Source organism: Yamadazyma tenuis, chromosome 3, assembly GCF_029203305.1.
Source record: "Yamadazyma tenuis chromosome 3, complete sequence".
In the NCBI taxonomy this organism is placed as follows: domain Eukaryota; kingdom Fungi; phylum Ascomycota; class Pichiomycetes; order Serinales; family Debaryomycetaceae; genus Yamadazyma; species Yamadazyma tenuis.
In genome coordinates, this window is record NC_089463.1 from 1177290 (window position 1) to 1203354 (window position 26065).

At 39.9% G+C, this 26065-nt stretch overlaps 13 protein-coding genes across 13 annotated transcripts; 7 read left to right on the forward strand and 6 right to left on the reverse strand. All coding sequences in view use genetic code 12, as the record gives it.

The window, feature by feature from the left end:
- Nucleotides 1–145: 145 nt before the first annotated feature.
- Nucleotides 146–1597, reverse strand: PSN45_002950 (uncharacterized protein; the record flags this gene model as incomplete). Its single annotated transcript, XM_006683645.2, has 1 exon — nt 146–1597. One exon carries the CDS (start codon nt 1595–1597, stop codon nt 146–148), a length of 1452 nt encoding a protein of 483 aa, XP_006683708.1.
- Nucleotides 1598–1788: 191 nt separating this feature from the next.
- PSN45_002951 (uncharacterized protein) lies at nt 1789–3312 on the reverse strand (the record flags this gene model as incomplete). Its single annotated transcript, XM_006683644.2, has 1 exon — nt 1789–3312. The coding sequence occupies one exon, from the start codon at nt 3310–3312 to the stop codon at nt 1789–1791; it is 1524 nt and encodes a 507-aa protein (XP_006683707.1).
- Nucleotides 3313–3800: 488 nt separating this feature from the next.
- On the forward strand, nt 3801–5609 carry SYR1 (arginyl-tRNA synthetase; the record flags this gene model as incomplete). Its single annotated transcript, XM_066157970.1, has 2 exons — nt 3801–3815; nt 3840–5609. The coding sequence occupies 2 exons, from the start codon at nt 3801–3803 to the stop codon at nt 5607–5609; spliced, it is 1785 nt and encodes a 594-aa protein (XP_066014067.1).
- A 134-nt stretch (nt 5610–5743) lies between these two features.
- On the forward strand, nt 5744–9595 carry pli1 (E3 SUMO-protein ligase pli1; the record flags this gene model as incomplete). Its single annotated transcript, XM_066157971.1, has 2 exons — nt 5744–7395; nt 8203–9595. The coding sequence occupies 2 exons, from the start codon at nt 5744–5746 to the stop codon at nt 9593–9595; spliced, it is 3045 nt and encodes a 1014-aa protein (XP_066014068.1).
- A 126-nt stretch (nt 9596–9721) lies between these two features.
- Nucleotides 9722–10243, reverse strand: RPB7 (DNA-directed RNA polymerase II subunit; the record flags this gene model as incomplete). Its single annotated transcript, XM_006683641.2, has 1 exon — nt 9722–10243. One exon carries the CDS (start codon nt 10241–10243, stop codon nt 9722–9724), a length of 522 nt encoding a protein of 173 aa, XP_006683704.1.
- A 521-nt stretch (nt 10244–10764) lies between these two features.
- MRPL23 (54S ribosomal protein L23, mitochondrial) lies at nt 10765–11289 on the forward strand (the record flags this gene model as incomplete). The annotated part of the gene is made up of 2 exons (XM_066157972.1): nt 10765–10969; nt 11018–11289. The coding sequence occupies 2 exons, from the start codon at nt 10765–10767 to the stop codon at nt 11287–11289; spliced, it is 477 nt and encodes a 158-aa protein (XP_066014069.1).
- A 142-nt stretch (nt 11290–11431) lies between these two features.
- On the reverse strand, nt 11432–15133 carry RPB2 (DNA-dependent RNA polymerase II; the record flags this gene model as incomplete). Its single annotated transcript, XM_006683639.2, has 1 exon — nt 11432–15133. The coding sequence occupies one exon, from the start codon at nt 15131–15133 to the stop codon at nt 11432–11434; it is 3702 nt and encodes a 1233-aa protein (XP_006683702.1).
- Nucleotides 15134–16396: 1263 nt separating this feature from the next.
- PSN45_002957 (uncharacterized protein) lies at nt 16397–17394 on the reverse strand (the record flags this gene model as incomplete). The annotated part of the gene is made up of 2 exons (XM_006683637.2): nt 16397–17267; nt 17372–17394. The coding sequence occupies 2 exons, from the start codon at nt 17392–17394 to the stop codon at nt 16397–16399; spliced, it is 894 nt and encodes a 297-aa protein (XP_006683700.1).
- A 605-nt stretch (nt 17395–17999) lies between these two features.
- PSN45_002958 (uncharacterized protein) lies at nt 18000–19160 on the forward strand (the record flags this gene model as incomplete). Its single annotated transcript, XM_066157973.1, has 2 exons — nt 18000–18912; nt 19093–19160. The coding sequence occupies 2 exons, from the start codon at nt 18000–18002 to the stop codon at nt 19158–19160; spliced, it is 981 nt and encodes a 326-aa protein (XP_066014070.1).
- Nucleotides 19161–20004: 844 nt separating this feature from the next.
- Nucleotides 20005–21006, forward strand: PSN45_002959 (uncharacterized protein; the record flags this gene model as incomplete). Its single annotated transcript, XM_006683635.2, has 1 exon — nt 20005–21006. One exon carries the CDS (start codon nt 20005–20007, stop codon nt 21004–21006), a length of 1002 nt encoding a protein of 333 aa, XP_006683698.1.
- Nucleotides 21007–21179: 173 nt separating this feature from the next.
- DIT1 (dityrosine synthesis enzyme) lies at nt 21180–22661 on the reverse strand (the record flags this gene model as incomplete). The annotated part of the gene is made up of 1 exon (XM_006683634.2): nt 21180–22661. One exon carries the CDS (start codon nt 22659–22661, stop codon nt 21180–21182), a length of 1482 nt encoding a protein of 493 aa, XP_006683697.2.
- A 320-nt stretch (nt 22662–22981) lies between these two features.
- Nucleotides 22982–24433, forward strand: DIT2 (cytochrome P450-dit2; the record flags this gene model as incomplete). The annotated part of the gene is made up of 1 exon (XM_006683633.2): nt 22982–24433. One exon carries the CDS (start codon nt 22982–22984, stop codon nt 24431–24433), a length of 1452 nt encoding a protein of 483 aa, XP_006683696.1.
- A 149-nt stretch (nt 24434–24582) lies between these two features.
- On the forward strand, nt 24583–26034 carry DTR1 (Dityrosine transporter 1; the record flags this gene model as incomplete). The annotated part of the gene is made up of 1 exon (XM_066157974.1): nt 24583–26034. The coding sequence occupies one exon, from the start codon at nt 24583–24585 to the stop codon at nt 26032–26034; it is 1452 nt and encodes a 483-aa protein (XP_066014071.1).
- Nucleotides 26035–26065: the final 31 nt, after the last annotated feature.

Here is a 26065-nt window from a genome sequence, read left to right on the forward strand (position 1 = left end):
TTTGTTGAATTATCAATTTAATTACTAATTGCCACTAGGTTCTACTGGTGAATTTTCTCTCCAGCAAACTCAATAGCGAGCATAGTTTTTGTACCACCGCACACACCTTTTTCAATGGCTGCAAGTTTACACTATATTGAGAATACTAATAACCATATCTAAAATGAATATTTTCAACGTCAGTTAGGTCCTTGTACTCAAAGTCATCACCATAATGATCATGAAAGTCCGAGGAGTCTTTCTCTGAAATGTTGTCTCTCTTTTGGTTTTCCCATCTTGAAACAAACCCAAGAAGAACAACTAAAGGAATAGAAACAAAGCTGATAACCAATAAAGCAATTTTAGCAGGCAAGTACCGGGGCGCATCAGTTTTGAATAACTGGGGCCCAATCAAACCGCCGATAGCTATACAAATCATGGTTCCACAATTACGAATCAATCGTTTGGTATATCCTGCGGTATTCCTGTTGTTCCATGAGTATATCAATGTAATAACACAAGTACCTGCATTTCCAAAGTACACTGCAAATAAGTTGGCATACGTATTAGTGCAGTAAATTAAAATGAAGTATCCGGCAATGGCAATAAGAAGGAGGCCCACAAACATGGCGGTTCTATAGTTCCCTTTGAGGTAGTACAATGAGTACATAGGAATAAGAATTGCAAGAATAGATGATACACCAACTGGCATTTGCATCAAAGCTGATTTTTTACTATCAAATCCAAAAGTCCCAATGATAGTCACCGAAAATGTGTTGATTGCACCGGTTGGAATCATACTGATGATAGTTAGAATGTGAATCAACCAACTCTGCTTATCTTTTAAATAAGACTTTACATGGGCCCATTTGAAGGTCTTATTTTCAATTCCCGTCTGGTTGTCCTTGAGATGGTCCAAGAGTGCAAGCTTCTCTTGATCTGTCAAAAATTTGCAATTCATAGGGTTATCTGGAAGAATCACCAAAACCATAACTCCGAAAACCACTGTTATAAGACCCATCACCAAGAATAGAATTTGCCAACTTTCTAAAGAACCGTTCACCACGTGCTGAAATCCAAAGGACAACAATCCCCCAACAACAGTAGCCAGTCCTACTTGACTGGTGATGATACCAAATCTGGATAATTGTTGCTTGTGAGAATACCACATTCCATTGCAAACTAAAACACCAGATGCTGCAGTAGCTTCCACACATCCTAGTAAAAACCGAATTGCCATCAAGCTGGAATAATTAAGACAAGCAGAATGTAAGGTCACAACCACACCCCAGAGAACGATAGAAACTCCAAAAAACTTGGCAAATGGAAGTTTTTGAAACCCAAATGCCACAAATGGTTCACATATAATGTACCCAGCATAAAGAATTGTGGCCAAGTCACTGAACTGAGCAGGATTATCAAGGTGGTCCTTTATTCCCATTACACCAGCGTAGTTGATCAAGGCTTTATCTAAAAACTGCAAAAAGTAAATTCCAGATAGTAAAGGTAAGATTCTCATGTCAATCTTGCGATACACACTTGCAATGTTGATTTCATCTTGCTTTTCGCTGCTATCAAACTTATGAATGAACTCATGAGCATCATCGTACTTTCCCATGATGTGAAAAATGTAGAGATCCTCCTTAATAACGGGGATTTCCTTCACTTATATGTGAAAATATGGGGAGCGCCCGCTAAGCGCATACAATCTAATAAGGATGCGATAAAAATTACTACCCACCGTCCAGTTGAATAGATGTAGAAATTGGGGCTACTTACCTACATAACCCATTCTTGTCCTTCATTCTCTTACTCATGTACTTTATCATTCTCCTTTCGCTCATTATCATCGTTATCATTGAGGTCAATTAAGTTAGGTTCCCCATTGGTATTCTTGGGTTCCTCAATTTCATACTTCTGGTAAAGCTTGTCTTCTTCACAGTAAATTATGTAGAACGGAATCGTGCGTTGTCTGGATCTCTCTAAAATAATGGTTTTGACGGTTTCGAAATCAGTGAATTCTTGGGCGAAATCCAAATTGTTCCCGATGCTAACACTTACCCAACAGTCAGTTGCCTTGTTGAAATAAAAGTATTCAGATTCATTCAAGCCCACGAAGATCGCCTTGTACGGTTTGAGCCCTTCTGTGACGTTCGCCGGGTTCTTTATGTAATAAGAGTCGACTGATCTCAAGAGATCTGTCATTTCTTTGTTAAGCTTTAACTTTTCCTCATTGAGCTTTTCGTGCAACAGGCTCAACTTAGCTTTGGCACTCGAGTCTTGAAGGAAATCCTGTGACTGACTGAGAAATGCACTGATACGCTTTCCTTGGAATATCAGAAGTTTCATCAACTGGTTGGAAAGCTCAGTTTTGGAGTGGTTCAATTGGGTGAACTTGTTGTTCATTTCCATTAACTTAGGTACGAGCTCCTTGGAGTACACTTGTGGGTAAATGGTATCTCTAAGTTTCATTGGCGTCTTGTAATAGGCCATATCCTCACCATTATAACAAAAGGTCAATACCGACCCAATGTTGGCGAAAGTAATGTTGTCTAAGTTTTCCAAATCCTTGCCCCAGAAAAGCTCGTTCAAAGAATCATAAATATCCAGATATCTAGTATCGGTCTCAATCTCAATAACAGAGATATCTTGAGACGCTTCATCTTCTGACGTTTGAACGGTGGACTTTACTAGCACTTTCAAGGAGTCATCGTTGAATTCTTCCTCATACTCCTCAGTTATAGCGTCATAGATATTGGGAATGAACTCTTCAATAGTATTCGAGTCGTCTTCAGGGAATGCCAAATTGCTTACCACATAGTCATTTTCACCCGTTTCTACTTCATCGATTAAACCCTTTAACTTTGTCAAAAAGGAACTCTCGGATGGTAGTTTGAGTTTGGCTTTGACCTCATCAATCTGTAGCAATGCCGTTAATATTGCTGAAGCAACAAGATCATACCGACTGGGATTTGGCGACACGATCACGGGTGGAACGCCATCCTCTCTGGGTTTGGGTTTTGGCAACTGAAGAGTGATGTCTGGAGTGGTAGAATCACTGTTGTCTATTGCTCCCTCATATCCTTCATCATCGCTAACAGCAATGATATGACTTGTGCTGTACTCGTAGGCGGGTACTTCTGAATCAAAGCTGTTTTGTTGGTTTGACATTAACAAGGTGAAATCAGGGACTTCCTCTTTGTTTGATATTTCTACCAGCTCGCCTACTAAAAATCCAATGGCCTTTTCAACATCATTGTTCGCTAGTGTTAATGCTCTTCGAGATTGTTCCTCGGTGAACCCCATATCGGTTAAACGGGATATATCTGCCATTGTGGATGCTAGGGAAATTATAGTAATAGATAGAGTGCGACTTACGCTTGAAAATGATGCGCTCTATCAGATGTAGATCTAGGAGCATATACCGTAGTAGAAGAGAAAAACTAGTTGATGGAGATTCAAACTATGGGATTTTGACATCCAGGTAATGGGATCTTGTTAATATAGCCTTTATCCTCCTTTTCAGTTTCAGTTTGTGAAACTAGCTTGTACGCTCATTTGGCTGCAATTACAGGGGAGATTAACGAAAACTGCAAGTCACGCTAGCACACAACTAGAAAACTCTCTTACGATTTCAATCTTCACCCTCACTACTTCTGTTCCACTTGTTTTCCTTAAAACAAAATATTGTGACTATAATACTATGACTAACTTTCCTTGCTTCTGTTCTGCGTCTTCTCACACCAGAAAATTTATACACGCAAAATAAAAATTTTCAGTTCATGAAATACTTCTTGAATGCAATTAGAAGTTTTCACAGAATGTCAGACATTAAAGTAATTTCATCACAATTGGCCAAGTTAGGCCTCGAAAACCCAACAGCTGTCGAAGGATCATACCCCAACCATAACGTCCTCGACTTATTGAGAAACTATATTACCGATGAGTTGCACCAGTTGTCCAGTGTTGATAAGAGAATTATCTTTGAAAGTTTGGATATCCCAAGTACTTTGGACAAAGGTGACTTGATCATCCCAGTTCCAAGATTGAGATTAAAGGGTATTAACCCTAAGGACAAGGCTGCTGAATGGGCATCTGCCTTTAACAAAGGAAAGTACTTGAAGGAGATAAAAGCTGAAGGTCCTTTCTTACAATTCTTCATAGATAACCTGTTGTTATACAAGCTACTTATAAAGGATACTTTAGAAAGAAAGTCTTCATACGGTTCTTTACCTGTTGGTTTAGGCAAGAAGATTATTGTTGAGTTCTCTTCTCCAAATATTGCTAAACCATTCCATGCTGGTCATTTAAGATCCACAATTATTGGAGGTTTTATTGCCAACTTATACGAAACTTTTGGATGGAATGTCACTAGAATCAACTACTTGGGTGACTGGGGAAAGCAATTTGGTCTTTTAGCCGTTGGGTTCGACAAGTACGGATCTCAAGAAGCATTGGACAATGACCCAATTAATCACTTATTTGACGTTTACGTGAAAATCAACAAGGATGTTGTTGAGGAAGGTGAAGATTCGGAGATCAACAACAAGGCTAGAGAGTTCTTCAGGAAATTAGAAGACGATGACCAGGATGCCATAAGCTTATGGAAAAAATTCAGAGAATTGTCTATTAAAAAGTACATTGAAACCTACAACCGTCTCAACATCAAGTTCGATGTCTACTCCGGTGAGTCTCAAGTGTCGAAAGATATCATTAAAAAGGTGTCTGACATTTTTGAAGAAAGAGGTTTATTATACGAAGACAAAGGTGCCAAATTAATTGACTTGACCAAATACAACAAGAAGTTGGGTAAATGTTTGATTCAAAAGTCTGATGGTACCTCCATATACTTGACCCGTGATGTAGGTGAAGCTATCAAGCGTTATGAAACATACAAGTTTGACAAGATGATTTATGTCATTGCCTGTCAACAGGACTTGCACGTTGCCCAGTTCTTTGAGATATTGAAACAAATGGGATTCAGTTGGTCTAAGGACTTGCTTCACGTTAACTTCGGTATGGTCCTCGGAATGTCCACCAGAAAGGGTACTGTGGTGTTTTTGGACAACATTTTGGAAGAAACCAAGGAGAAGATGCATGAGGTGATGAAGAAGAATGAAGGAAAATATGCTCAGATCGAAAACCCTGATGAGATTGCCGACTTGGTGGGAATATCTGCCGTCATGGTTCAAGACTTCCAAAGTAAGAGAATTAATAACTACGAATTCAAGTGGGACAGAATGACTTCATTTGAAGGTGACACCGGTCCCTATTTGCAGTATGCTCATTCTCGTTTGATGTCTGTGCAAAGAAAGTCTGGTTTCGAGGAGTCTGAGTTGCTCAATGCTAACTACGACTTGTTAACGGAAGAATGTGCCACCAATTTGATCAGGGTGATTGCACAATACCCAGAAACCTTGAACAAGGCGCTTAAGACCCATGAGGCATCTGCTGTGGTGACTTATTTGTTTAACTTGAGTCATATTGTTTCTACCTGTTATGACATATTGTGGGTTGCTGGTCAAGAAAAGGAATTGGCAGTGGCTAGATTGGCATTATACGCTTCTGCCAGACAAGTGTTGAACAACGGTATGAAGTTGTTGGGATTGACACCTGTTGAAAGAATGTAGATAGAGTGAATGGAGTAGTAATTTTATATTTTTTGTGATACGCGGACCAAATATATGTGCGACTAATTTTCGATCTTCAAAGATAGATTAACGTCAACAAGTCTACAACTGGTTACCCCTGACGGTTATAACATATGCCCGGAGACGATACATATCTTCCAGAACTAAATCTTCTGGAGATCGAGGCCTTGAAGGATGGGCTCAAATACTTCAAAGTCAGTCAACTTCGAGAGCTTTCTAGATCTCTAGGTGTCCGCCAGGGTAAGAAGAAAGCTGAAACAATAGAAAATATCAGAGCTATTATAGATCGGTTTCTTAAGCCGTTTGACAAGGTTTCCCTCGTCACCATTATCGTCTTGACGGAGATGTTGAAAGCCAGACCTGATCTCCCCGTGTTTGCTTCACTTTACCGTGGATTGGAAACAGGTACTGTGAATTACCAATCCACCCTTCAACTGATATCAGCCCTTAAAAGTTCATCAGTGCCGAACTACAGAACTCACCCTACTAATATTAAAGCGGTCTCCAAGAAAGCTCCCCCAACAAGGTCGCCTTTTACGTTGGTGTTCGAACCTTCCCCTTTTCATGAGCTTATCAAAGACCTTCCAGAATTTCCTGGTGTTGGTTACGGCTCAGCAACTAGACTGCAAATTCTTATGAATATTACTTTATCCCCTGAAGACAGAGAACTACTAAAAGACCCAAGTAACCGAGTGTATTTGCGATGTACCAACTTCGACAAGGTCCTGGTCCGCACCTGCTCCATAGAATATCCGGATAAAATGGAACTTCTGGTCAACGGTCAGACCATTAAGGAATCGGGGGTACGAGGGATAAAGAATGTTCCGGGAACTGCTAGGCCTTTTGATATTACTGATCACCTTAAACAGGAGTCGAATAGCATTAAACTACTATTCATAGATAAAAACCCCTTCATGCTCATCGGGAGTATCTGCAAGAAATTCAGTATCACAGAGGTTCTTCAAAAGTTAAATATGAAAAGAATCCCCAAAGAAGTGGAGATCCAAAAGATCAAAGCCAGTCATGACAACACAGATGATGATATTTCAGTGGGCATAGAAAAGGTTTCACTCAAATGTCCTTTATCTTATGCCCGGATCCGACTTCCAGTAAAGTCTGAACAATGCGATCACACTGGATGTTTTGATGCATATTCATTTCTTGCTTTACAAGAACAGATATCTACCTGGAAATGCCCGATCTGTCAAAAGCGTATTTCAGCGGAGGAGTTGAGAATATCTGAATACTTTGAAGACATAATAAAATCAAGTAAAATCGAAACTGAAATGGTTATGTTAGCAGAAGACGGTGGTTGGATTGAGCAGATGCAAGATGATGATGATATCTCAGAGACTGATTCTTCTAAACACATGGTCAGGGAACCTGCAAAGGATGAATCAATGATTGAAACTATTGTCTTAGACAGTGATGAGTCGGACGAAGAGTCGGCCGAAGATCCACCTGAAACCGCTTTGCTGGATGATTTGGACGACATTCCGATTGCTGCAGCGGCCTTTAGACATGTCCCTAGGGTAATATCTGATGATGATGGTGAAGGAAACATAGAACAACCCACTGAGCTGCCACATCCAGATAAAGTGCGTGGTAGTGCCCTTCTGGGTGACCTGCTTGGTGACACACTTTTGGATGCCCCAGGTCGTCTGGAACAACCTGTTGAGATGCTTTCTGATACACCTGCTCCTGCGGCAGAGCTGGAGACCACTCCACAAAACCAGTTTCAGCCTACACAGAGTCCCAGCGATATGTCTGTACCCTCTGCTCCAAACACACAAGTGGTTCCACCAGTTCATCAAGTGTCGGCAACAACACAAAATAAACTAGCCAATACGGCTGTCCATGATATCTCGAAGGAAGTGAACACAGGTCAAGTGAATGATCTTGCTCCTCTTCCACCACCACCATTTCCACCACCTGTGCGCTCAAACTCTGGAGAAGGTTCTCATTTGGCGTCTCATATTGTTTCAGGGTCTGAAGCCCCAACTCCAACCCCAGCTTCAGTTAAAGATTCTAGGCCTGGCCCAGCTCCAAATCATGTACATGTGCCTGCTTCCACCGCTGCTTCAGACCCAGAGAGGAATGGTACAATTCATGATGAAGGAGTGGAGCTGGAACCTAATTCCAGCAGACCGCAACAACATCGTTCAAAGCCAAAGACTCGATTACCATCTACGAAAGCAGAAGCAATTGTTCCGCCAACAAATCAACTTCAATTCAACACAGAAGGAAGCACACCTATGTTGCAGTCATATCAAGCTCAATATAACAGACAGGCGAGTGCTTCAACTCTGCCACCAAATCAATTTCAATACACCAGGCATAATATTATGTCCTCAATCCCTTCAAATCAGACTCAATACGACGGACAAGGGAATCTATATATACCGCCACCAAATCAGGGACGAATGGACTGGTTCACAGACCACTCGGGTGGACCTTCATATATCCCTCCTCCAATAGGGCACTTTGATAGACCTTCACTCCCTGCACAAGGTTTATATTCACTGGCTCAGCGAGTTCCTGGAACCCAAGTTATCACCAAAATTTTACCGAGACCTCAGAATGAGGATCTCACTAGTGAAGCTCCTATCGGTAGAGATACAGGAAAAGAAGTCTCGAACACTGTAGTTGATCCTCCTACCAATGATGAATATCGTTCTGATTATTCACACATGCTGCACTACCCACATGCGTCGCTAGTACCCCGGGCTACATCATTGTTTGGGCCGTCAAGCGTTTTACTCTCAGGCCCTAATAATCAAAGTCATAGAACCCGAGAAGAGCAGATGACTTGCGGGTCAACCCAAATTCCTAACAGGGCAGAACCGATGTCTTCGGGTCAAATAGTGTCCCTTCCGTCTCTCAATTTAATGGTCGGAGAAGGTCAAGACAAGCTTTCTACCTCCTTACCCTTACGTCCAATTCAGTTACCATCGGATTCTGTTGCTCAAGTCCACTCCAATAATGTAAGAAGTGGTATCAGAAATGGAACTAGTTTCCAGAACTTTTCTTCGAGATCCAGCTCCATTACCTCCCCCAGCAGCGGTGAAACTGAGGCACAAGCAAATACTCAGAAGAAAGAATCATCGACTCCAAACCACATGGTAAGAAGCCACCGTTCCTATAATTTGATTTCTAATATTTTATCTGAACAAGACAGACCATCAACATCATCAACAGAAGGACAAAAGGACTTAGTAATAGCTCAGTCAACCGGTGGTAATGGTAGAACCACTGGAAATAGCTCAGCTCAGAATTTGTCGAAAAACACTGAAATACCTCCTACAACTCATCAAGATGTACCAGAAAACACTGGTTTATCTTCCGGTGCATCTCAAGTGCAACTTCTCAAAGAGAAAATCAGGAGCTATAAACAAAATCAGATTGGTGATATAGATGGTGCTCCAGAGGATGTATTCCCTGAACCTTCTCGTAATACCTCGGGCAAGGGGGCCCAACACGTCAATCAACCGGCTGATTCTGCTCAAAGCTCTACCAGTCCAAAAGGTCTTAACGAAATTGTTTCCACTGATCCAAATAGAAATGGTCCATCTAAAGGTTCTAAAACTGTCGTTGAGAACAGGGATGATTTTGTATGGGTCGATGGTGAGTCCAATGAACCTCCTAGGATGGCTCCTGTTGCACCTAGTCAAAAGACTCTACCGCACACTTCGATTAATAACCAAGTAATTGAAAACCCAACTAGTGAAAGAAATGCTGAAAGTAGCAACTATTCAACTTCAAAGCCTGTTCAAGCTAACTTTTCAAATATTAACCCAGTCCAAAAGCACCAAAATGACCTGGATAATGAAGAGGCTATCACGCCAATGAAAAAGAAAACCAAAACAATGGGATTGTTGGGTATACATCTCAGTGATGACCCTCGTGATTACTCAATATCCCCATTGAATGGAAAGGTAGGCGAAATGAACTTAAATTCTCCTTGAAGTATAGTGATGCGAGATACGATTTCATGATATCCTTGTAATATTAAAATATACAACTTATTATAATACAAAATGAAAGGTTCTATTTTTGTTTTCAAATACCTATTGTGTTTTTGTTTTATCTCATCACATAGGACTTGGTCCCAAGTAATCTTCTTTTATACTTCCTATGGCATAGATTTCATTAACATCAGTTCTAGTACCAACAATTTTCAATCTTACTTTTGATCCCTTTTCAATGTTTTCATCCTGACTTACATACGCTGGTGGGTTGGCAGAAGGATTGAATTGCATATCTGAAGGTATTAAGTGGGTGCTAACAAACACTGACAAAGGACCAACATCTGCAAAAAAACCCATTTTGTTGACGGTTGTGACAATTGCATCAACCACTTCTCCTTTAAACGGCTTCCAAACAACAGCTCTGTATTTGACTTCGAATTCAGCCATTCCAGACAGGGGTATGATTCTCCCCTTCCCGACGTCTATATTCATACAGTCCAAGACACATACAATATATCCAAATTGACCGGTACATGTTCCTTCAACATCACTAAGTAATTTATCTCTTAGATATTGGTCCATCTGTGGCCCAAAATAACTGGGATGTAAGGTTAAATTCAACGATAAGTCTTTTAAAAAGAACATTTTTTGTGGTTATTGATGGTTGAATGAAAATGCTGGTGTCGACGTTGTTCTATGGATGTCACGCTGGAAAACTGGTTGGAATCGATGCAAGAAAAATGGGGGTAAATTGTGTGAATCAAACAGAAGGATATTATTTGAGGGCCCGCCAATATATACAAAGTGATGCTTCGACCTCTTTGGAAAATGTTATCCTTAGAGATTAAGTACTAAGATATGTTTGATTTTTCATTTTGGTGAACGACGTGAGAAAATCTTGTTGGCACACGATTTCGCAAAGACTGGGTTTATTATGTGGTGGAGCAAAATCGACTGCAAATAATACTTAAAATTGGACAAGGGAGAAGTAAAAGGATTCAAGTATATAAGGCACCACACCAAGAAAACCAATCCGTGGTAACTACTCATATTTCCAGGCTATCACGTGTCTCGTCCATATTCGTATGTTAAATATGGTGTCGGTAGGAGCACGTCCATATTGAAAAGAGCGAGTGAAAATTTTTGAGAATCAACTACCATATATCATGTCTCAAAGGATAGGGAACGCAGCAGTTGCTTTAACAAGAGTGTGGCACCACGTTGATGTGGCTGGAGATCACAGGACCTTGGGTCGGTTGGCATCTAGCATAGCTATAGCTTTACAAGGGAAACACAAACCTACGTTTTCACCAAATAGAGACCATGGAGATTATGTTGTGGTAACCAATTGTGCCCACTTGAAAATAACGGGTAACAAACTCCAAGATAAAACATACTGGTCACATACCACACGTCCAGGTTCGTTGAATTTGATTCCTATGCAAAGAATGATAGATAACAAAGGTTATAATGAAGTGTTAAGAAGAGCTGTCAAAGGTATGATACCAAAGAACAAATTGAGACTCGTCAGAATGGACAGATTAAAGTTATACGATGGAGATGAGCATCCTTACAAGCAGAACTTGATTGCGTTTGCTGATGAAGCTCAAGAAGTGAGAGAAAAGATCGCTAATTTGGAACAGTCTGAGAAAGAAAAGCAAGAGCTTCGTGAGAAGTTCTTCAGTCAATGATCACCACCACATGTAAATAGATTCAAGTAGATGAAATATTTTATTATATTATTCTTTTAAATATACTCTTATGTCTTACAAAACTATACAATATTGTTTTTTGTTTTAAATAAAATTGTCATGGAAACAGTATCCGGTAACTTTATACACGAACGGAAATTCCTGATCTTTCGGTGTACATTCTTGGTGAAATGTTCATTGCCATTAACTCTTGGAACAAAAGTTTAGCGGCATACGGAATGTGAATTTGGTAAATGTTGGTCTTATTTTTACAGGCCCGGCACTCAAATTGGTTCTTTTTGAGGTTGGCAATAACTGACATTAATCCACAAATTCCACAAACATGTACTCTAAAAGCATCAGATGCTTCCATTAATCTTTCTTTCAAGAATCCAGCAGCTCCATGAGCGATCATACAATCTCTCTCCATTTCTCCAAAACGCAAACCACCATCTCTGGATCTACCTTCAACCGGTTGTCTGGTCAAGACTTGTACAGGTCCCCTAGCTCTGGCATGAATCTTGTCGTCCACCATGTGTCTCAATCTTTGATAGTAGGTAGGACCGAAGAACACTTGTGCCATCAATTTCTTACCAGTATGACCGTTGTACATGACTTCGAACCCTCTGGATTGGTAACCATGCTCTCTTAACAATTTAGAAACCTCTTCTGCAGTAACATCAGTAAATGGTGAGGCATCACCTTCCAAACCAGATAAAGAAGATACTTTGGACAACAAACACTCAATCAAGTGAGCAACTGTCATCCGCGATGGAATGGCGTGAGGATTGATAATAAGATCTGGCACAATTCCTTGGGATGTAAATGGCATATCTTCATTCCTGTAAGTAACACCAATAGTACCTTTTTGACCATGTCTGGATGCGAACTTATCACCAATTTGAGGCACTTTGGTAGTTCTCATTCTGACCTTGACGAACTTTGCACCATCACCATTAGTAGTGAGTAACACCTGGTCAACAATACCAGATTCAGTACTTCTCAAAGGAGTAGATGCATCTCTCTTGGTGTGGTATTGAGTTCTCTGTCCCAACTCTTCTGCATCTGGTGGAATTGGAGTGGTCTTACCAATGATGATATCTTCACCACTTACTCTAACACCAGGAGTAATCAACCCATCATCATCCAACTTTTCATAAGTGCCATGCTTCAATCTCAACGTATCAGATCTTGATGGCCTTTCAAAGGTTTCCAAGGCTTTCATACCTTGTCTCTTTTCCAAATCCATATAAGATCTAAAGAACAAAGATCTGAACAAACCTCTGTCAATGGAAGATTGGTTCATAATCATAGAATCTTCTTGATTGTATCCGGAATAACAAGCAATAGCAACAATGGCATTCTGACCAGCAGGTAATTCACGGAACTTAAGGTATTCCATAGATCTAGTTGTAGCCAACGGTTTCTGAGGATAATACAAAATATTAGCCATAGTATCCATTCTGACAGAATAATTGGTCAAAAACACCCCCATAGCTTGCTTACCCATAGCCGATTGATAAGTATTACGAGGAGATTGGTTGTGATCTGGGAAAGGAATAATGGAGGCGGCAACCCCTAAAATCATAGAAGGGTGGATTTCACAATGAGTGAAGGTATGCAAGTTACCTGAAAATGTGGGTTTAATTCTCTTTGCTGGATCCTTCTCTTGCTCTTCCATTTGCATGGATTTCTGTTGAGCTTCACTTAAGGTACTCTTGCTACTTTCCAAGTCTTCAGGAGTCATGGCAATCATAATGGTTTCTTCTTCTTCAGCATCAACATATTCTATAATACCGTCACGAACCAAGGAGCTCCAACCGTAAGCTTCCTGTTCATCATCATAAACGTAATCATCATATTCAGAATCCATCAATTTCTTAACGTGTGACTTATTCAACATTAATTCACCCTTAGTTTCACTGTATGGGTTGTCATCAACGATGAATAATGGACGGTAAACACGACCAGCATCGGTGAAAATTTTGAATTCTCTTTCTCTGATGTCCCTGATAATAGAGACTTCAGGAGAAATATCACCTTTTCTTCTTAAACTACGGATAGTTTCCACTAACAGGCTTGGGTCTCTATGAGTACCAACCCAAACACCATTAACAAACACTCTGGTAGAATCAGGAGACGTAGATGGTGAATAGTCTTCTAAAGGCTCCAACCCCCATTCCTCTAAAAAGACTAAAATCGGTTCAGAAGAAGTACCAACAGATATACATGACATCAAAGAAAGATTCTTAACTAAACCACAGGCTTGACCTTCAGGTGTTTCAGCAGGACAAACAAGACCCCAATGGGTGTTATGCAATTGTCTTGGTTTGGCGAGCTTACCATCACGACCAATAGGTGTGTTTGTTCTTCTTAAGTGAGACAATGTAGACGAATAGGTATATCTGTTCAACACTTGGGAAACACCAGCTCTGGAACTCATGGCCTTCTTTTGTTCACCCCAGTTACCAGTAGCCAACGAATAACGTAAACCATCGGTAATAGTTTGAGACTTCACGGCCAACGTTAAGTTAAATTCCTTATCATTCTCAACACATCTTTGCATATAATTGTAAATATCTCTGGTCAATTTTCTGAACAAAATACGGAACAAGTTAGCCAACAATGGGCCTGCCAAATCCAATCTCTTCTTACCAAAGTGATCTCTGTCGTCAGGTTCTTTTCTTTCCAAAGCACACAATAACAACCTGTTGACCATGTAACCTAAGAAAAAAGCCTTTCTTGTAGCGAAACCTTCTTCTTGAGTAATGTTTGGTAACAATTCCTTTTGTAAAATGTCTTTAGCGTATTGAATACGTTTTTCTCTTCTGATACCCAACACACCTCTTCTTCCAATAAAATCAAGGGCAACTTCTTGTTCTTGAATCACGAAACCTTCTTCGACGCAAGGTTTTAACATTTCCAACATCTGCCAATCATTTGCATCATAACATATATGTTCTAATATATCACCGTCTGGAACGATTCCCAAAGCTCTAAACACAATCACGATAGGAATATCTTCTTTGATGTATGGTAAAGTTGCTTTGATCGTTCTTCCTGACGCTGCTCTATCATCTCTACCATATAATTTAATTTGCAAGGATGAAATCAATCTGGATCCCTTCTCTAAAGCGGATCTGATTTCAGCAACATGAGAAATAGGAGACGGACCCGCTTTCTTGAAAACTTGGACAATATTGGCCGCACTTCTTTCTTGGGCAATTAAAACTTTTTCAGATCCGTTAATCACAAAATAACCACCCATATCATAAGGACATTCTTTCAATTCGTAAAACTCATGTTCAGCCAAATCACGAAGCATACAGAACTTAGATCTTAACATGATGGGTACTTTACCCAAATAAACCTTTGTATCAGTACCTTCGCCTTCGACATGTTCTTCTATCCATTCCAACTCATTGTTCTTACGGTCATTATCATCAGACTTGAAAACTCTCTTGGTCATGTCGACATATAAGGGGGACGAATATGTCAAATTACGCAATCTAGCTTCTTGTGGGAACATGGGGTGGGTTGTACCATCACCTTCAGTTTGGGTAGGTTTGGAAATATAAATCTTTCCGAAAGAAATCTCATATCTTCTGTTTTCAAAGTCGTCCTCTGAAGTATGCTGAGCTGGTTGATCTAACACCAAATGAGAGTCCTCCCATACCAACTCTTGAATGGTTGTCTCAATAAACTCATCAAAAGAGTCCAACTGCTGAGATACCAATCCTTTCTCTTGAAAAAAAGACGATATGACTAACCAACAATCTTCAGGAGTAATGCTATGATCATCATCATAAGCATATTGGTCCTCGACTACTTGATCTTGAGACATTGTTGACAGCTAAATAATGATGAAATCAATCAATTAAACTGCTAAATTCAATCAAGTCTAAAGAAAGTATTTACTTTAGTGTCTTAATAATGAAAATTTACTGGTTTCTCAACGAGAGTTCGCATTTGGTACCGCCACTCTGTTACACAAACATGGAAAATTTTTCACCTTGTACTCTTACTGGTGCGACTAGCAAAATTTTCAACTGTAGAAATCAATCCTCTGATAATGAATCCCAGCCAAGGACTACTTGGAAGCATATGGCACCATTCAATACAATCTATAAGAGGCTTACGCTATAAAGCAAGCGCCAGAAAGTACCCCACAGTTTTTGTCGATGATGTGGTATTGGATAAACCAAGATATGGGTTCCGAAAGGAAAGACAACCATTATTATCACAATCAGTAACTGATTCAGTATTTCCTGCTGAAGAAATCAGAAAATTATACATTGAGCAAGACAAGCCTGTACCCATAAAGTTCAGATCTCGAAGTGATAAAATAGCCAGAAGAAACCTTGAGAAGTATGCTGATGAAATCGCATCTGGCGAAGCACATTTCAAATTGGGACAAAAACAAGTATACTTACCAAAAGCTCGTATTGCCCTTTTGAGATCAAATGCCAAACACACCCCCTACCAGGCCAAATTCTTGGTTCCTAGAAACTTCAATAAATTGGACTTGAGAGACTACTTGTGGCACGTGTATGGGTTAAGAGCTTTAAACATAACAGTCCAATTATTGCATGCCAAGTTCGAAAGATCAATGACTGACATGGGAAGGTACAGAGGTCCCCAGTATAAGAAAATGACAATTGATATGGAAGAACCCTTTGTTTGGCCCCAACTTCCAGCTGAAGCGAAGCTGTTCTCTGAAACAATTGAAAATCAAACTGATATCATTGAAATTAAGAATAGCTTAGGTTCCGATAAGGATAAGCAAACCAATGCATTTGACGGCTTGTATAAAAAGCCGGTCTTGCCTAACAAGTTTATAACAAAACTGTTCAAGCAAGAAGCTGAGAAAAAAATGAACAAATATAATGAAACAGTTACCTTGAAGAGTAACAAAGATTTGGTTAACCAATTTTTGGGCTATTAACTTCGCTCTTGTATATATAAATAACTCACAAATACTACAGTATACCAAAATCTAGCAATATTATTCAATTTAGTAGTAAAACATAATACAATCGGAGCAAATCCCTATAACCGTATACGAACATCCATCCCAAAACCATAACCTTCGTCCCATACCATGATGTTACCAGATCCAACCCTTTCTTTTCACGGGGTCTGTTTGTGTCGTTCTAGGAGACGCTCCCACCCCATCGGTTTGGCTGGGGCTGTCTATGACATCGTATTCGTCTTCAACCGTGTCTTTAGAAGTAGCACTGGGGTCTGATGTAACCTTGGAAAAGTAACCTTGCAATGTCAGAGCGCTAAAAGACCTCAAAGACCCCAAATACTCAGCACCGGAAGCAGCTGAGAAAGATGTCGTGGACCCAGATTCATTTATATCTACACCTCTGGCAGAGCCTCTAATGAAGTTTAATAAGGAGACCAGTGGAGCAGCCTCCATAAGCTTTTTGACATAGTCCAAAATCAGCTTGACAAATGTGGGTAATTGCTCAGTGTTGAAAGGGATATCCTTGAGAGAGATATCACTAAGGAACTTAACTTCTCCTTGTAGTAAAGGTGACACAAATTTCTTGTAGCAGAAACCGCATCCCCCTTCAAAAAACAGGTTCAAATCTGTTTTAGCATCAAAAGCATCTATGGATCTGTATTGCAACATTGGTGAGAGAAGCCAAACCGAAATCCCAAGCTTAAATAAGGAGTGGAAAGGGATCAAGTACTTGAGGTACAAGCCCGAATCAATGAGTTCTACTACTGTGTGAACAATCCAATAAACATACCATTTCTGAAGTCTGTTGGATTCATATAGCAAGAGGGCGGCTTCATTGGGAACAGTCTCATCGTGATCCCCTGTCGCCTTTTTAAATAATGTATTGATAGGAACATTGAATCCACCAATACTCAAGTTGGAACCATTAAACTTGTGGTTCGCATCTTTATACTGTTCATAAGCCCTGTAGGAAGCGATAACAGGGTAAATAACGGTAGTGACAAGTCTGAATGGATGTTAGTAAAAGGGATTACAAAAAGGTGCGCCATTGCCAAAGCGAATTGCCATTGGCAAAAGGCCATTTAAGGACCCAAAAAAAGAATCACATACGTCACAAAGTTCAAAAATCCCATATCTGAGATTTAGCAAGCTGTAATTGGAGAGACTAGTGTAAATGTTTGTTGTAAGTATCTCTTTAAAACAGGATTAATGACAGGATCACTTCTGCGCGATAAGATAAAGTACAGACCGGCTGGAACGGGATGCGCACGACCCCATATGGCTCTGTTTTATCTGTGGGTCGGCTATTGTCAACTAGTGGTTTAGAAGCTAATTGAAAGGTAATGAAATTGTGGATTAATATATTTGTGGTATTTACAGCTTCTAGTGGGAATGGTGGGTTAGAATGTTTATGCTTCTTATTTTACCAAATTGTGTATTACAGTTTAGTACTAATTGCGCTTTTTACAAAACTCATAAAGTTTGGGAACATATGTATGAAGTAGTTAATATGGCTAATTTCGAAAAGGGATGATTCAAATATCATTACCTCACACAGACTGTATCCAGATACAACCTTCACTAACGACTGCTTTTTCACGTAGTATGAGATTAAATACAGTCAGTGTACGGGCTTTCGGCTGCGGGAAAATTTCCCCAACCTGTGATTTCACAAGATACCGTGGGAGAGTATAAGTGTGTCTCAAACTTTGGACAGATACTTGTCTTCATTATAAAAATGTTCCCAGAGTCTTCCGAGATATACAACTACACTAACAAAACTACCATTGCATCAGAGCCTAGGTTTTCTGGTGCGGTGGTATTAGAAAAACCTTCTACCAATTCTGCTGACTACCAGCTTCAAATCGCTTACAGGCTTTACAACCGAAAGACAGCCGTGAAGAGTGGCCCAAAAGTCAACTTGGTCTTCCATCATGGTAATGGAATGAACAAGGGGATCTGGCATTATCAGATCGATCAATGGTTCAACATACTCCCAAACTTGGACTCTGTTTTAGCAGTTGATTGTGTGAGCCACGGACAATCAGCCAAATTAAACAGAGGCAAATTGGGGTATGCAGTCAGCTGGATTGACATTGCCAAAGACGTCATTAAAGTGGTTAAGTACGACGAAAAAGACATATTTCTCCAACCAAATGTGGTGAACATTTTTGTGGGTCACTCGCTTGGGGGGATGGTTTCTTTTATAACCGCATATTTCGAGCCAACACTTTTTGATGCAATTGTACCATTGAACCCAGTAGCTCAGGTGGATCAGGACAGGGCCGATCTTCTCAGTATGGTCTTTCAAAGATGGCAGGAGACGGAAAAGATCAGTAATAGGTATCCTGTAGAAAAAGGTGAAACATATGAAGATGCTGTTTGGAGATACTACAAGACCAAATCGTTTTTCAAAAAGTTCGACGACAAAATTTTGCAGAACATGCTCGAAGATGATTACACAGATGAGCGAAGCATAAAGCATGGGTTTGCTTACACCAATACGGATGCCCAACAAGAGTTCTTACTTTATTTTGGTGGTAGTCCCAGTATCGCGAGAATTCAAGGAATCTACGACCAAATTACCACACCAGTCTACCACATTGTCGGAGAATTCGATACCGCGGGTGACACTGCCGTTGAAGCCATACGTGAGAGTATGAAGAAGGTTATCCATCCCATTGATATCCCTAAGGCTACCCATTTGGTAAATGCTGAACTGCCTCAGCTATTTGTTGAGATTCTTAGGAACATCATACTTGAAAGAGTTGATATATTCCATAAGTCTGGAGATATTAGGTACCCTGATTCACATTATTTGAAAACCATAGGTATCGACTACAAGAGTCAGTTATTGAAGAGACACTTTGAGGAGGGCTTTTTATCTTATAAATTGTGATACAAAAAAGCTTCAATCTCCGATTTTTATACCTGACTCCTGTCCAAGGTTTCCCATGGACTTCCGCTATGTTGTTTATCCTGTAGTTTAGGAACAGCAATTAAGTAATATTTAGGTGAAAAATAATTCAGGCCTTGGATTTACAGCACAGTACACGCCTATTGTTAAGTTCCCCATAATCCAAGGGTTACAGAATTGGCAGCGATCATCGCCTTCGTCATATGAATATACAAGTGGTGTTGCTCAAGGATTCAGGTAAAAAAAGAAGGCTTCAATAAAATGGTTGGGTAGCTATTGTTTCAGCTAAATATCCTCGAGGGTTGGCTTAGAAACTCACCGGCTCATTTTGATTAAAGTCTATTTTTCCTAATTCAAAGAACAATAGAAAACACCAGCAGCCAAACCCAACCACGAAAATTTCTCGAGGAAAAAAGCCTTTCCCAAACGAGTAAAATAATCTCAAAAATTCCTATTAGGTGCTGCAAACACCAATATTTTCCATCAATGGCAACGTATTTTTTAGTACTTTGAAACCGTGATTGTAGCGCACTTCATTGTTCTCATACATTTACACGTGATTGCGGGTCCAAAACCAGAGTTACTTTCTCTTCGTAAAGTAGTATTGTTGGTACTCAAACAACAGATCTACCAGTGATGACAATAGGGTTGTTACAGTTCTGGTTACAAGTTCGCTCAAAACGACTAAAATCTTCCAACAGACCGCGAGCCCACTTTGAATCCCCTAATCAGGTTTTTGAAAAGCAGGTGCGATGGACTGCAAATTTGTAGTATAAAATCTCCAGCATCCGCTTCATGCTTTCATTAGAAACATTAATATTCAACCATGAAACTCACTTCGCTTTTCAACACATTGTTTTTGGTTGCTTCTGCTTTGGCCAGTGATATTCATATCACCAAGAACACAGACACCGTTGGCAACTCGGAAGTCAATTACGGTGATGTGACGGTGGACTCCGGTATCACCTGGAACTTAGTTGACGCTGAATACGTCCACTTCCACGGTGACTTTGACAATGAAGGTGACGTTTACGTGACTTCAGATTCCGCTAGTTGTGCCGTTAACTTTAAAATCAGTGGTGTCAACACTAAGACCACCAACAGCGGTCAAATTGTTGTTTCATCTGGAGATTCTTTCACTTCTCCAGTTTTCAGAATTGGAGGCAACACCTTTGAAAACACCGGTAAGATATTCTTCGGAGGATATGGGAAGACTGGTCTTCCAATTGGTGAGATCACTTCAAGCTCTTTCCACAACAACGGTTTGATTGCTCTCTACCAAGACAAACGAAACTCTGGATTGGTAAAGTTGGGTGCGTTTTTGGGATCATTGACTAATGATGGTACCGTATGCTTGAAGAACCAAGCTTTCTCCCAACAAGGAAGAATCCTTGGTACGGGTTGTTTCGATATTGGAGAAAACGGTAACGTTTGGATCAAGTCTGCTGCCTTATCTATCACCGAGACTCAAAACTTCTACTTTTCATCTACTGGTGGATCTATTAGAGTAGAAGCTGTCTCTGCTCCCCAGACCTTCCACGTGAGCAATTGGGGTGGGGACAATGTCATTGGATTATCCTTGCCAATATCTGAGTTTGGGTACTCTGAAGATGGAATTTTGACCGTAAAGTGTGGTCTTTTACCCTTCTATTTTGACATTGGTACTGGATATGACTTCAATAAAATGAAGCAAGTCACAGCTGACTTCGGAACTGGCATTGGAACCGTGATAAATGGTGGTATCGTGTACCAAGATGATGCTCCATCTTCTAGTAGACCTTCAATTTGTGCTACCTGCGAAGATCTCCCTTCTGCCCCATCTTTGTAATACTTTTATATGTAGTGATTTATATTTACGTTTATAGTTTCGATCTAAACTGATCCAAAACAAAGGCTGCAAAAAGAGGCAAATTTCCTGTACAAAAGCAATCAATATTACGCATTAAATTACGAAGATGGATATCCTCTACGGGTTACAATCTGGAGTATAAAGCGTCATAATTAGGCAGTACTTCTTGCCTTGAGCTCAAAACATCCGCTTTTTTTGTCCCACCCACCTGTGTATGTTCCTTCCTGTATAGCCTTCATAATATTATTAGTTTTGGTGACGTAGTACATAGAGTCTCCCTCAATCTTCAAAACGGTATTGTGCCAAGGTGTGGGAATATGCAAAAGATCATCATAGTTGGGGCTTGAGCACTCTTCAAGCGAATTGATCACTCTGCAGTGCTTGTTACTCAAAAGCTTGATACCATATTTTGGCCCCGAATTCGTATGAGCATGAATAGAAAACCTCAAGTGCATTGGGAAAATCAACTCCATTAAGTTAGAGTAGGCATCATTCCTTTTGATCATTTCAAATGCAATTTTAGCTACTATTTTTTTCAGCTTCTTCTTCGATGCAGCGATGATTGTTGGGTGCTGCTTTAAATCCTCTTCCATGAACTTGGAGAACCCCCTGAACAAGAATAACCGAGGGTGGTTGGGAGTATTGATGTCTTCTTTCAACTGCCCCCAATCAGTATCACAACTTTTCATCAAGATCTTTCTGCAATTTTCAGAAGTAGGATCGATTTCAGTAGCAATGTGATGGCTTAGGTGAATTTCATCTAAAATTTCTTCATCTACTGGCTTATTGTGCAAATTAAATAAGTCAATCAAAGAGCAGAATCTAATCATCTCTTCACCACTGGTGTTAATTCGATGATACAATTCTTTCAACAGGAAACCGAAAGCATTCACAGTTAAATCGTCAACACCAATACAGTCACTGAAAACATGACCATCACTCACGATCCAAATCAAAATACCAGGAGGATACACTTTTTTAACAGCACTCGCAAAGTCACACAATGTTCTCAAAGCCATTTCTTCTCCCTTATCAGGCATATAACCACTAACTTTATCTGGATTAGAAGACTTGCAGGGAAATGCTGGTAAAACCGCCTCAATTTTGAGTCCTTTGGAGGTATAGAAGTCAACTTTAGTTTTAAAATATGATTCCCCTTCTTCTTCCCATTTATCTTTTGCTGCAGTATTTTTAAGCATGGTTTCAAATAATTCAACAATAATGTCTGTGTATATCTGGTGAGAGAATTCTGAAGGTGGATACATGATTTTGCTGGTGCTCAAAAGCAAATTGATAGCCCATTTGTTGAAAGCATCGTCTGGAATAACCCTAGTGACAACACCAATAGCTCCACAATCTTGCTTCCTTTCCCAAACAAGCAAGGGAATATGACTAATTTCCAAACTTTTCAAATACTGAAAATCACTAGTTGTTTGAGGAAGTTTAGATAACTCACGCAACAACATTTTATAATTGACAATTTTTTCAGCTCTATATATTTTCCTGTTGATGTAATTGTAGTTGGAGTTTCTGTGATATATCATGAACACACTTTCAAAGAAAGTAGGCAGGCTAACGTCCGAGTCGCTCAAGGATAAGCAACTAGTGGAGCTTTCTAAAACTGGCAAAGACATTGGGAGGGGGGGAATTGACCGGTAAAACTTCGAGCTTATTAACTTATTTATAGATTTTGGCTAGATCCTATTATTTCCTATAAAATTTCATAGGCTAAGGCACAATTAGATTTATTTCAGCTCATACAAAATATTCTTCCTTGCGATATGGCCTTATTATATTGTCTCAGCGTGAGCAATATTTGCAGCCTCGAACTTCCTTTTGGGTTGAGCATTAGCAAATGCCCTACATCCTGTGCATATGGAAAAAAGTATATAAATACAATTGGCTAGGTGTGCTCTTGTAGAAGCCATTTGGTTGCCATCTTTTCTTTCAAATTATGGAAGATACTTACTCAAAAATATTTACTGTGTACCTCCCGGTGGTGGTTGCGTTGTACTACTTGTCTACTTTTCTACTTCCTCCTTCAAATTTCCCCAAGAATATTCCTACCATCCCCTTTTATGTTTCTTTCTTAGGAACTTATACCCCGTTAGATCAACAGGATATATACAATATCTACCTTCGAGAGAAGTTAGAAAAGTACGGAGCAGTCAAAATTTATTTTGCGTCCAGGTGGAATATTTTAGTTTCAAAGCCGGAGTATTTGCAACAGGTTTTCAAGGATGAAGATATTTTTGCCAAAAGTGGAAATCATATTAAGATTCCAAGCTCAGTCTTGGCAGCATATACTGGAGACAATATTATCAGTGCTCATGGTACTACTTGGAAGTTGTATAGAGATATTTTGACATCAGCCATTCAGTTTCCGAACCTTGAGCCCATAGCCAAAAATTCAGAACGGTTTGTAAATTTGGTGGAGCAAAATATTGCTCATCATGGCAGTTCATTGCAGATAGGTGATATGGTACAGCGCTTGGCTTTGCAAAACATTGGTGATTCCATGTTGGGTTTAAATCTTAAGCTCTTCGAACAAACTAATCCTATCATCCACCTGAAATTAAAGTTAGTCAAGTCGCAAATCTTTAAACCCTTGTTCCTAAACTTTCCTTATTTAGACACCTTTCCTATTCCTAGCAGAGTTAAAGCGAGGAAGTCAGTTGTTGAGTTCAGGGACTATTTCTGTAATTTGATTACCAGCTCTCATACTCAACAAAGTACCTCTGGGACTGTGAGTTATAAGTTGGTAACAGCATTGAAAGAAGGTAAAATAACCGAGAAACAATTCCATGACAATGCTATGATTGTTATGATTGCCGGACATGAAAACCCACAACTACTTTTGAGCTCTTTGTTCTATGTCCTAGCCAAGAATCCTACAGTCCAAGAAACCCTAAGGGCTAAGCTACAGGAACCAGAAGTGGCTCTTGACAACATTGCTTACTTGAATGCCGTGATATATGAAACTTTACGGATGTACCCACCATTGGGACAAATCATCAATAGATGTACTACCCAAGATGTGTTATTGGGAAGGAATATTAGAATACCCAAAGGAACCTACGTCGGGTACAATAATTTTGCAACCGGGCGAGACAGAACCGTTTGGGAAAATGCAGATAATTTTGTTCCTGAGAGGTGGGGGACAAGTGTAGAAGAGGTCAGTAGGAATTATTCAAGGGCCAAAAGCAATGCAACATTACCAGCGTTTCATGGGCGAAAGAGAGCATGTCTTGGAGAAAGATTTGCATTATTCGAGACAAAGCAATGTCTACAAAAATTGTTAAAATCTTACCGCTTGGAACTTGATGCTAATTGGGTGGACAAAATAACCCCAGGTGGGCCAGTATCACCAAGGCTACTATCAATAAAGTTTACGGAAATTACATAGTTTAGTTAAAGAATATGCTCGTCTTGGCCAGTAACGGCAACTAAAGTTTCTCACTACTTTTGCAGCAAATAAATTTACTCAGTTACTCGAACGAAGAATTGATAAAACTCACTCACAAAAGTAATATTATAATCTCTTAAGAAGAAAGCATGGCGGTGAAAGACTTACCTTCAGAGAAGAACAGCTCTGTTAAAGAAGAAAGTGAGATTGAATCTGTGCCACCCAAAGAACAACCAGCACCTCCACTCCCTTACACAGCGTTCACAAACACAAGAAGAAATATCATTTTAGCTGTGGTCACATGTGCTGGATTTTTGGGGCCCTTAGCTGGTAATATCTACATTCCAATCCTTCCACTCATGAGTGAAGCTTTCAATGTGTCTACATCAATTATCAATGGTACTGTTTCTGTGTTCATGGCCGTTTTTGCATTCAGTCCACTTGTTTGGGCTGCATTGGCTGACGTGGGAGGAAGAAAGTCATTATACATGTTTTCCCTTCTTATCTTCTTGGTTGCCAATATCCTCCTCACATTCCTTCCTGCTCATATTGGTGCTTTATATACTTTGAGAGTGATTCAAGCAATTGGCTCATCAAGTGTGTTATCAGTAGGTGCAGGTACTGTGGCAGATATAACTCCACCAACGATTAGAGGCAAGACAATTGCAACGTTCATGTTAGGACCTCAATTAGGTCCGATTATTGGTCCTATATTGAGCTTAGCCACAACTAATGGTCAATGGAGGTGGTCTTTTGGTATACTCAGTATCTTTACAATTGTGGTCTACATTGCAATTTTATTTCTACTTCCAGAAACATTGAGGTACTTAGTTGGAAGAGGTGAATGTTATGAAGGAAAACTGTACTTTGTCAAGCCTAAGCTATATGAGAAAAAAAGAACCGCTGAAGATGCCAAATACCCCAAACCCCCCAAGTTGAGTCCTTTATTGTACTTTAAATTAGCGAGGTATTTGCCAGTCCTTATTTCTTCTGTTGCAGGGGGGCTTTTATTTGCCAGTTTCTATGGAATAAGTGTCACTTTCAGCCGCGTCTTGACCAACGATTACCACTTTTCTAATTTGCACGTGTGTCTTTCTTACTTATGCCCAGGAATAGCCTTGATAATAGGCTCAATGATTAGTGGGCGACTCTCAGACAAATTAAGGAGAAATAGAATTGCAAAGGGTATAAGTTTTATTCCTGAAGATCGGTTTCCGATTCAACTCATTGGCTTTTTGGTAGCTATTGCAGGGTTCACTGGATATGGATGGACTTGTGAAAAACACTCCCATGTTGTTTCTATTTTTGTGACAGTATTCATATCATGCTTCGGTACAACTTGGGTTCTCGTCACTAATTTGACTTATTTAACCGAAAGCGCAGAAGGAATACCCGCATCCAATGTGGCTTTTGGAAACTTTATGAGAAATGCAGGTGCTGCAATTTGCTCCGGTATTATTACTAAATTAGTCGAAAGGATGGGATACGGATGGTGTTTCACTGGGTTAGCTTTTGTGAACCTTGGTGGTGCAACATTTATGATATTGCTCTTTTCTAAAGGAAAACATTGGAGAGAGAAATATGGTTATTTGACTAAGTAGCATCTTGCAGCAAAATCTTCATAGGCTTAAT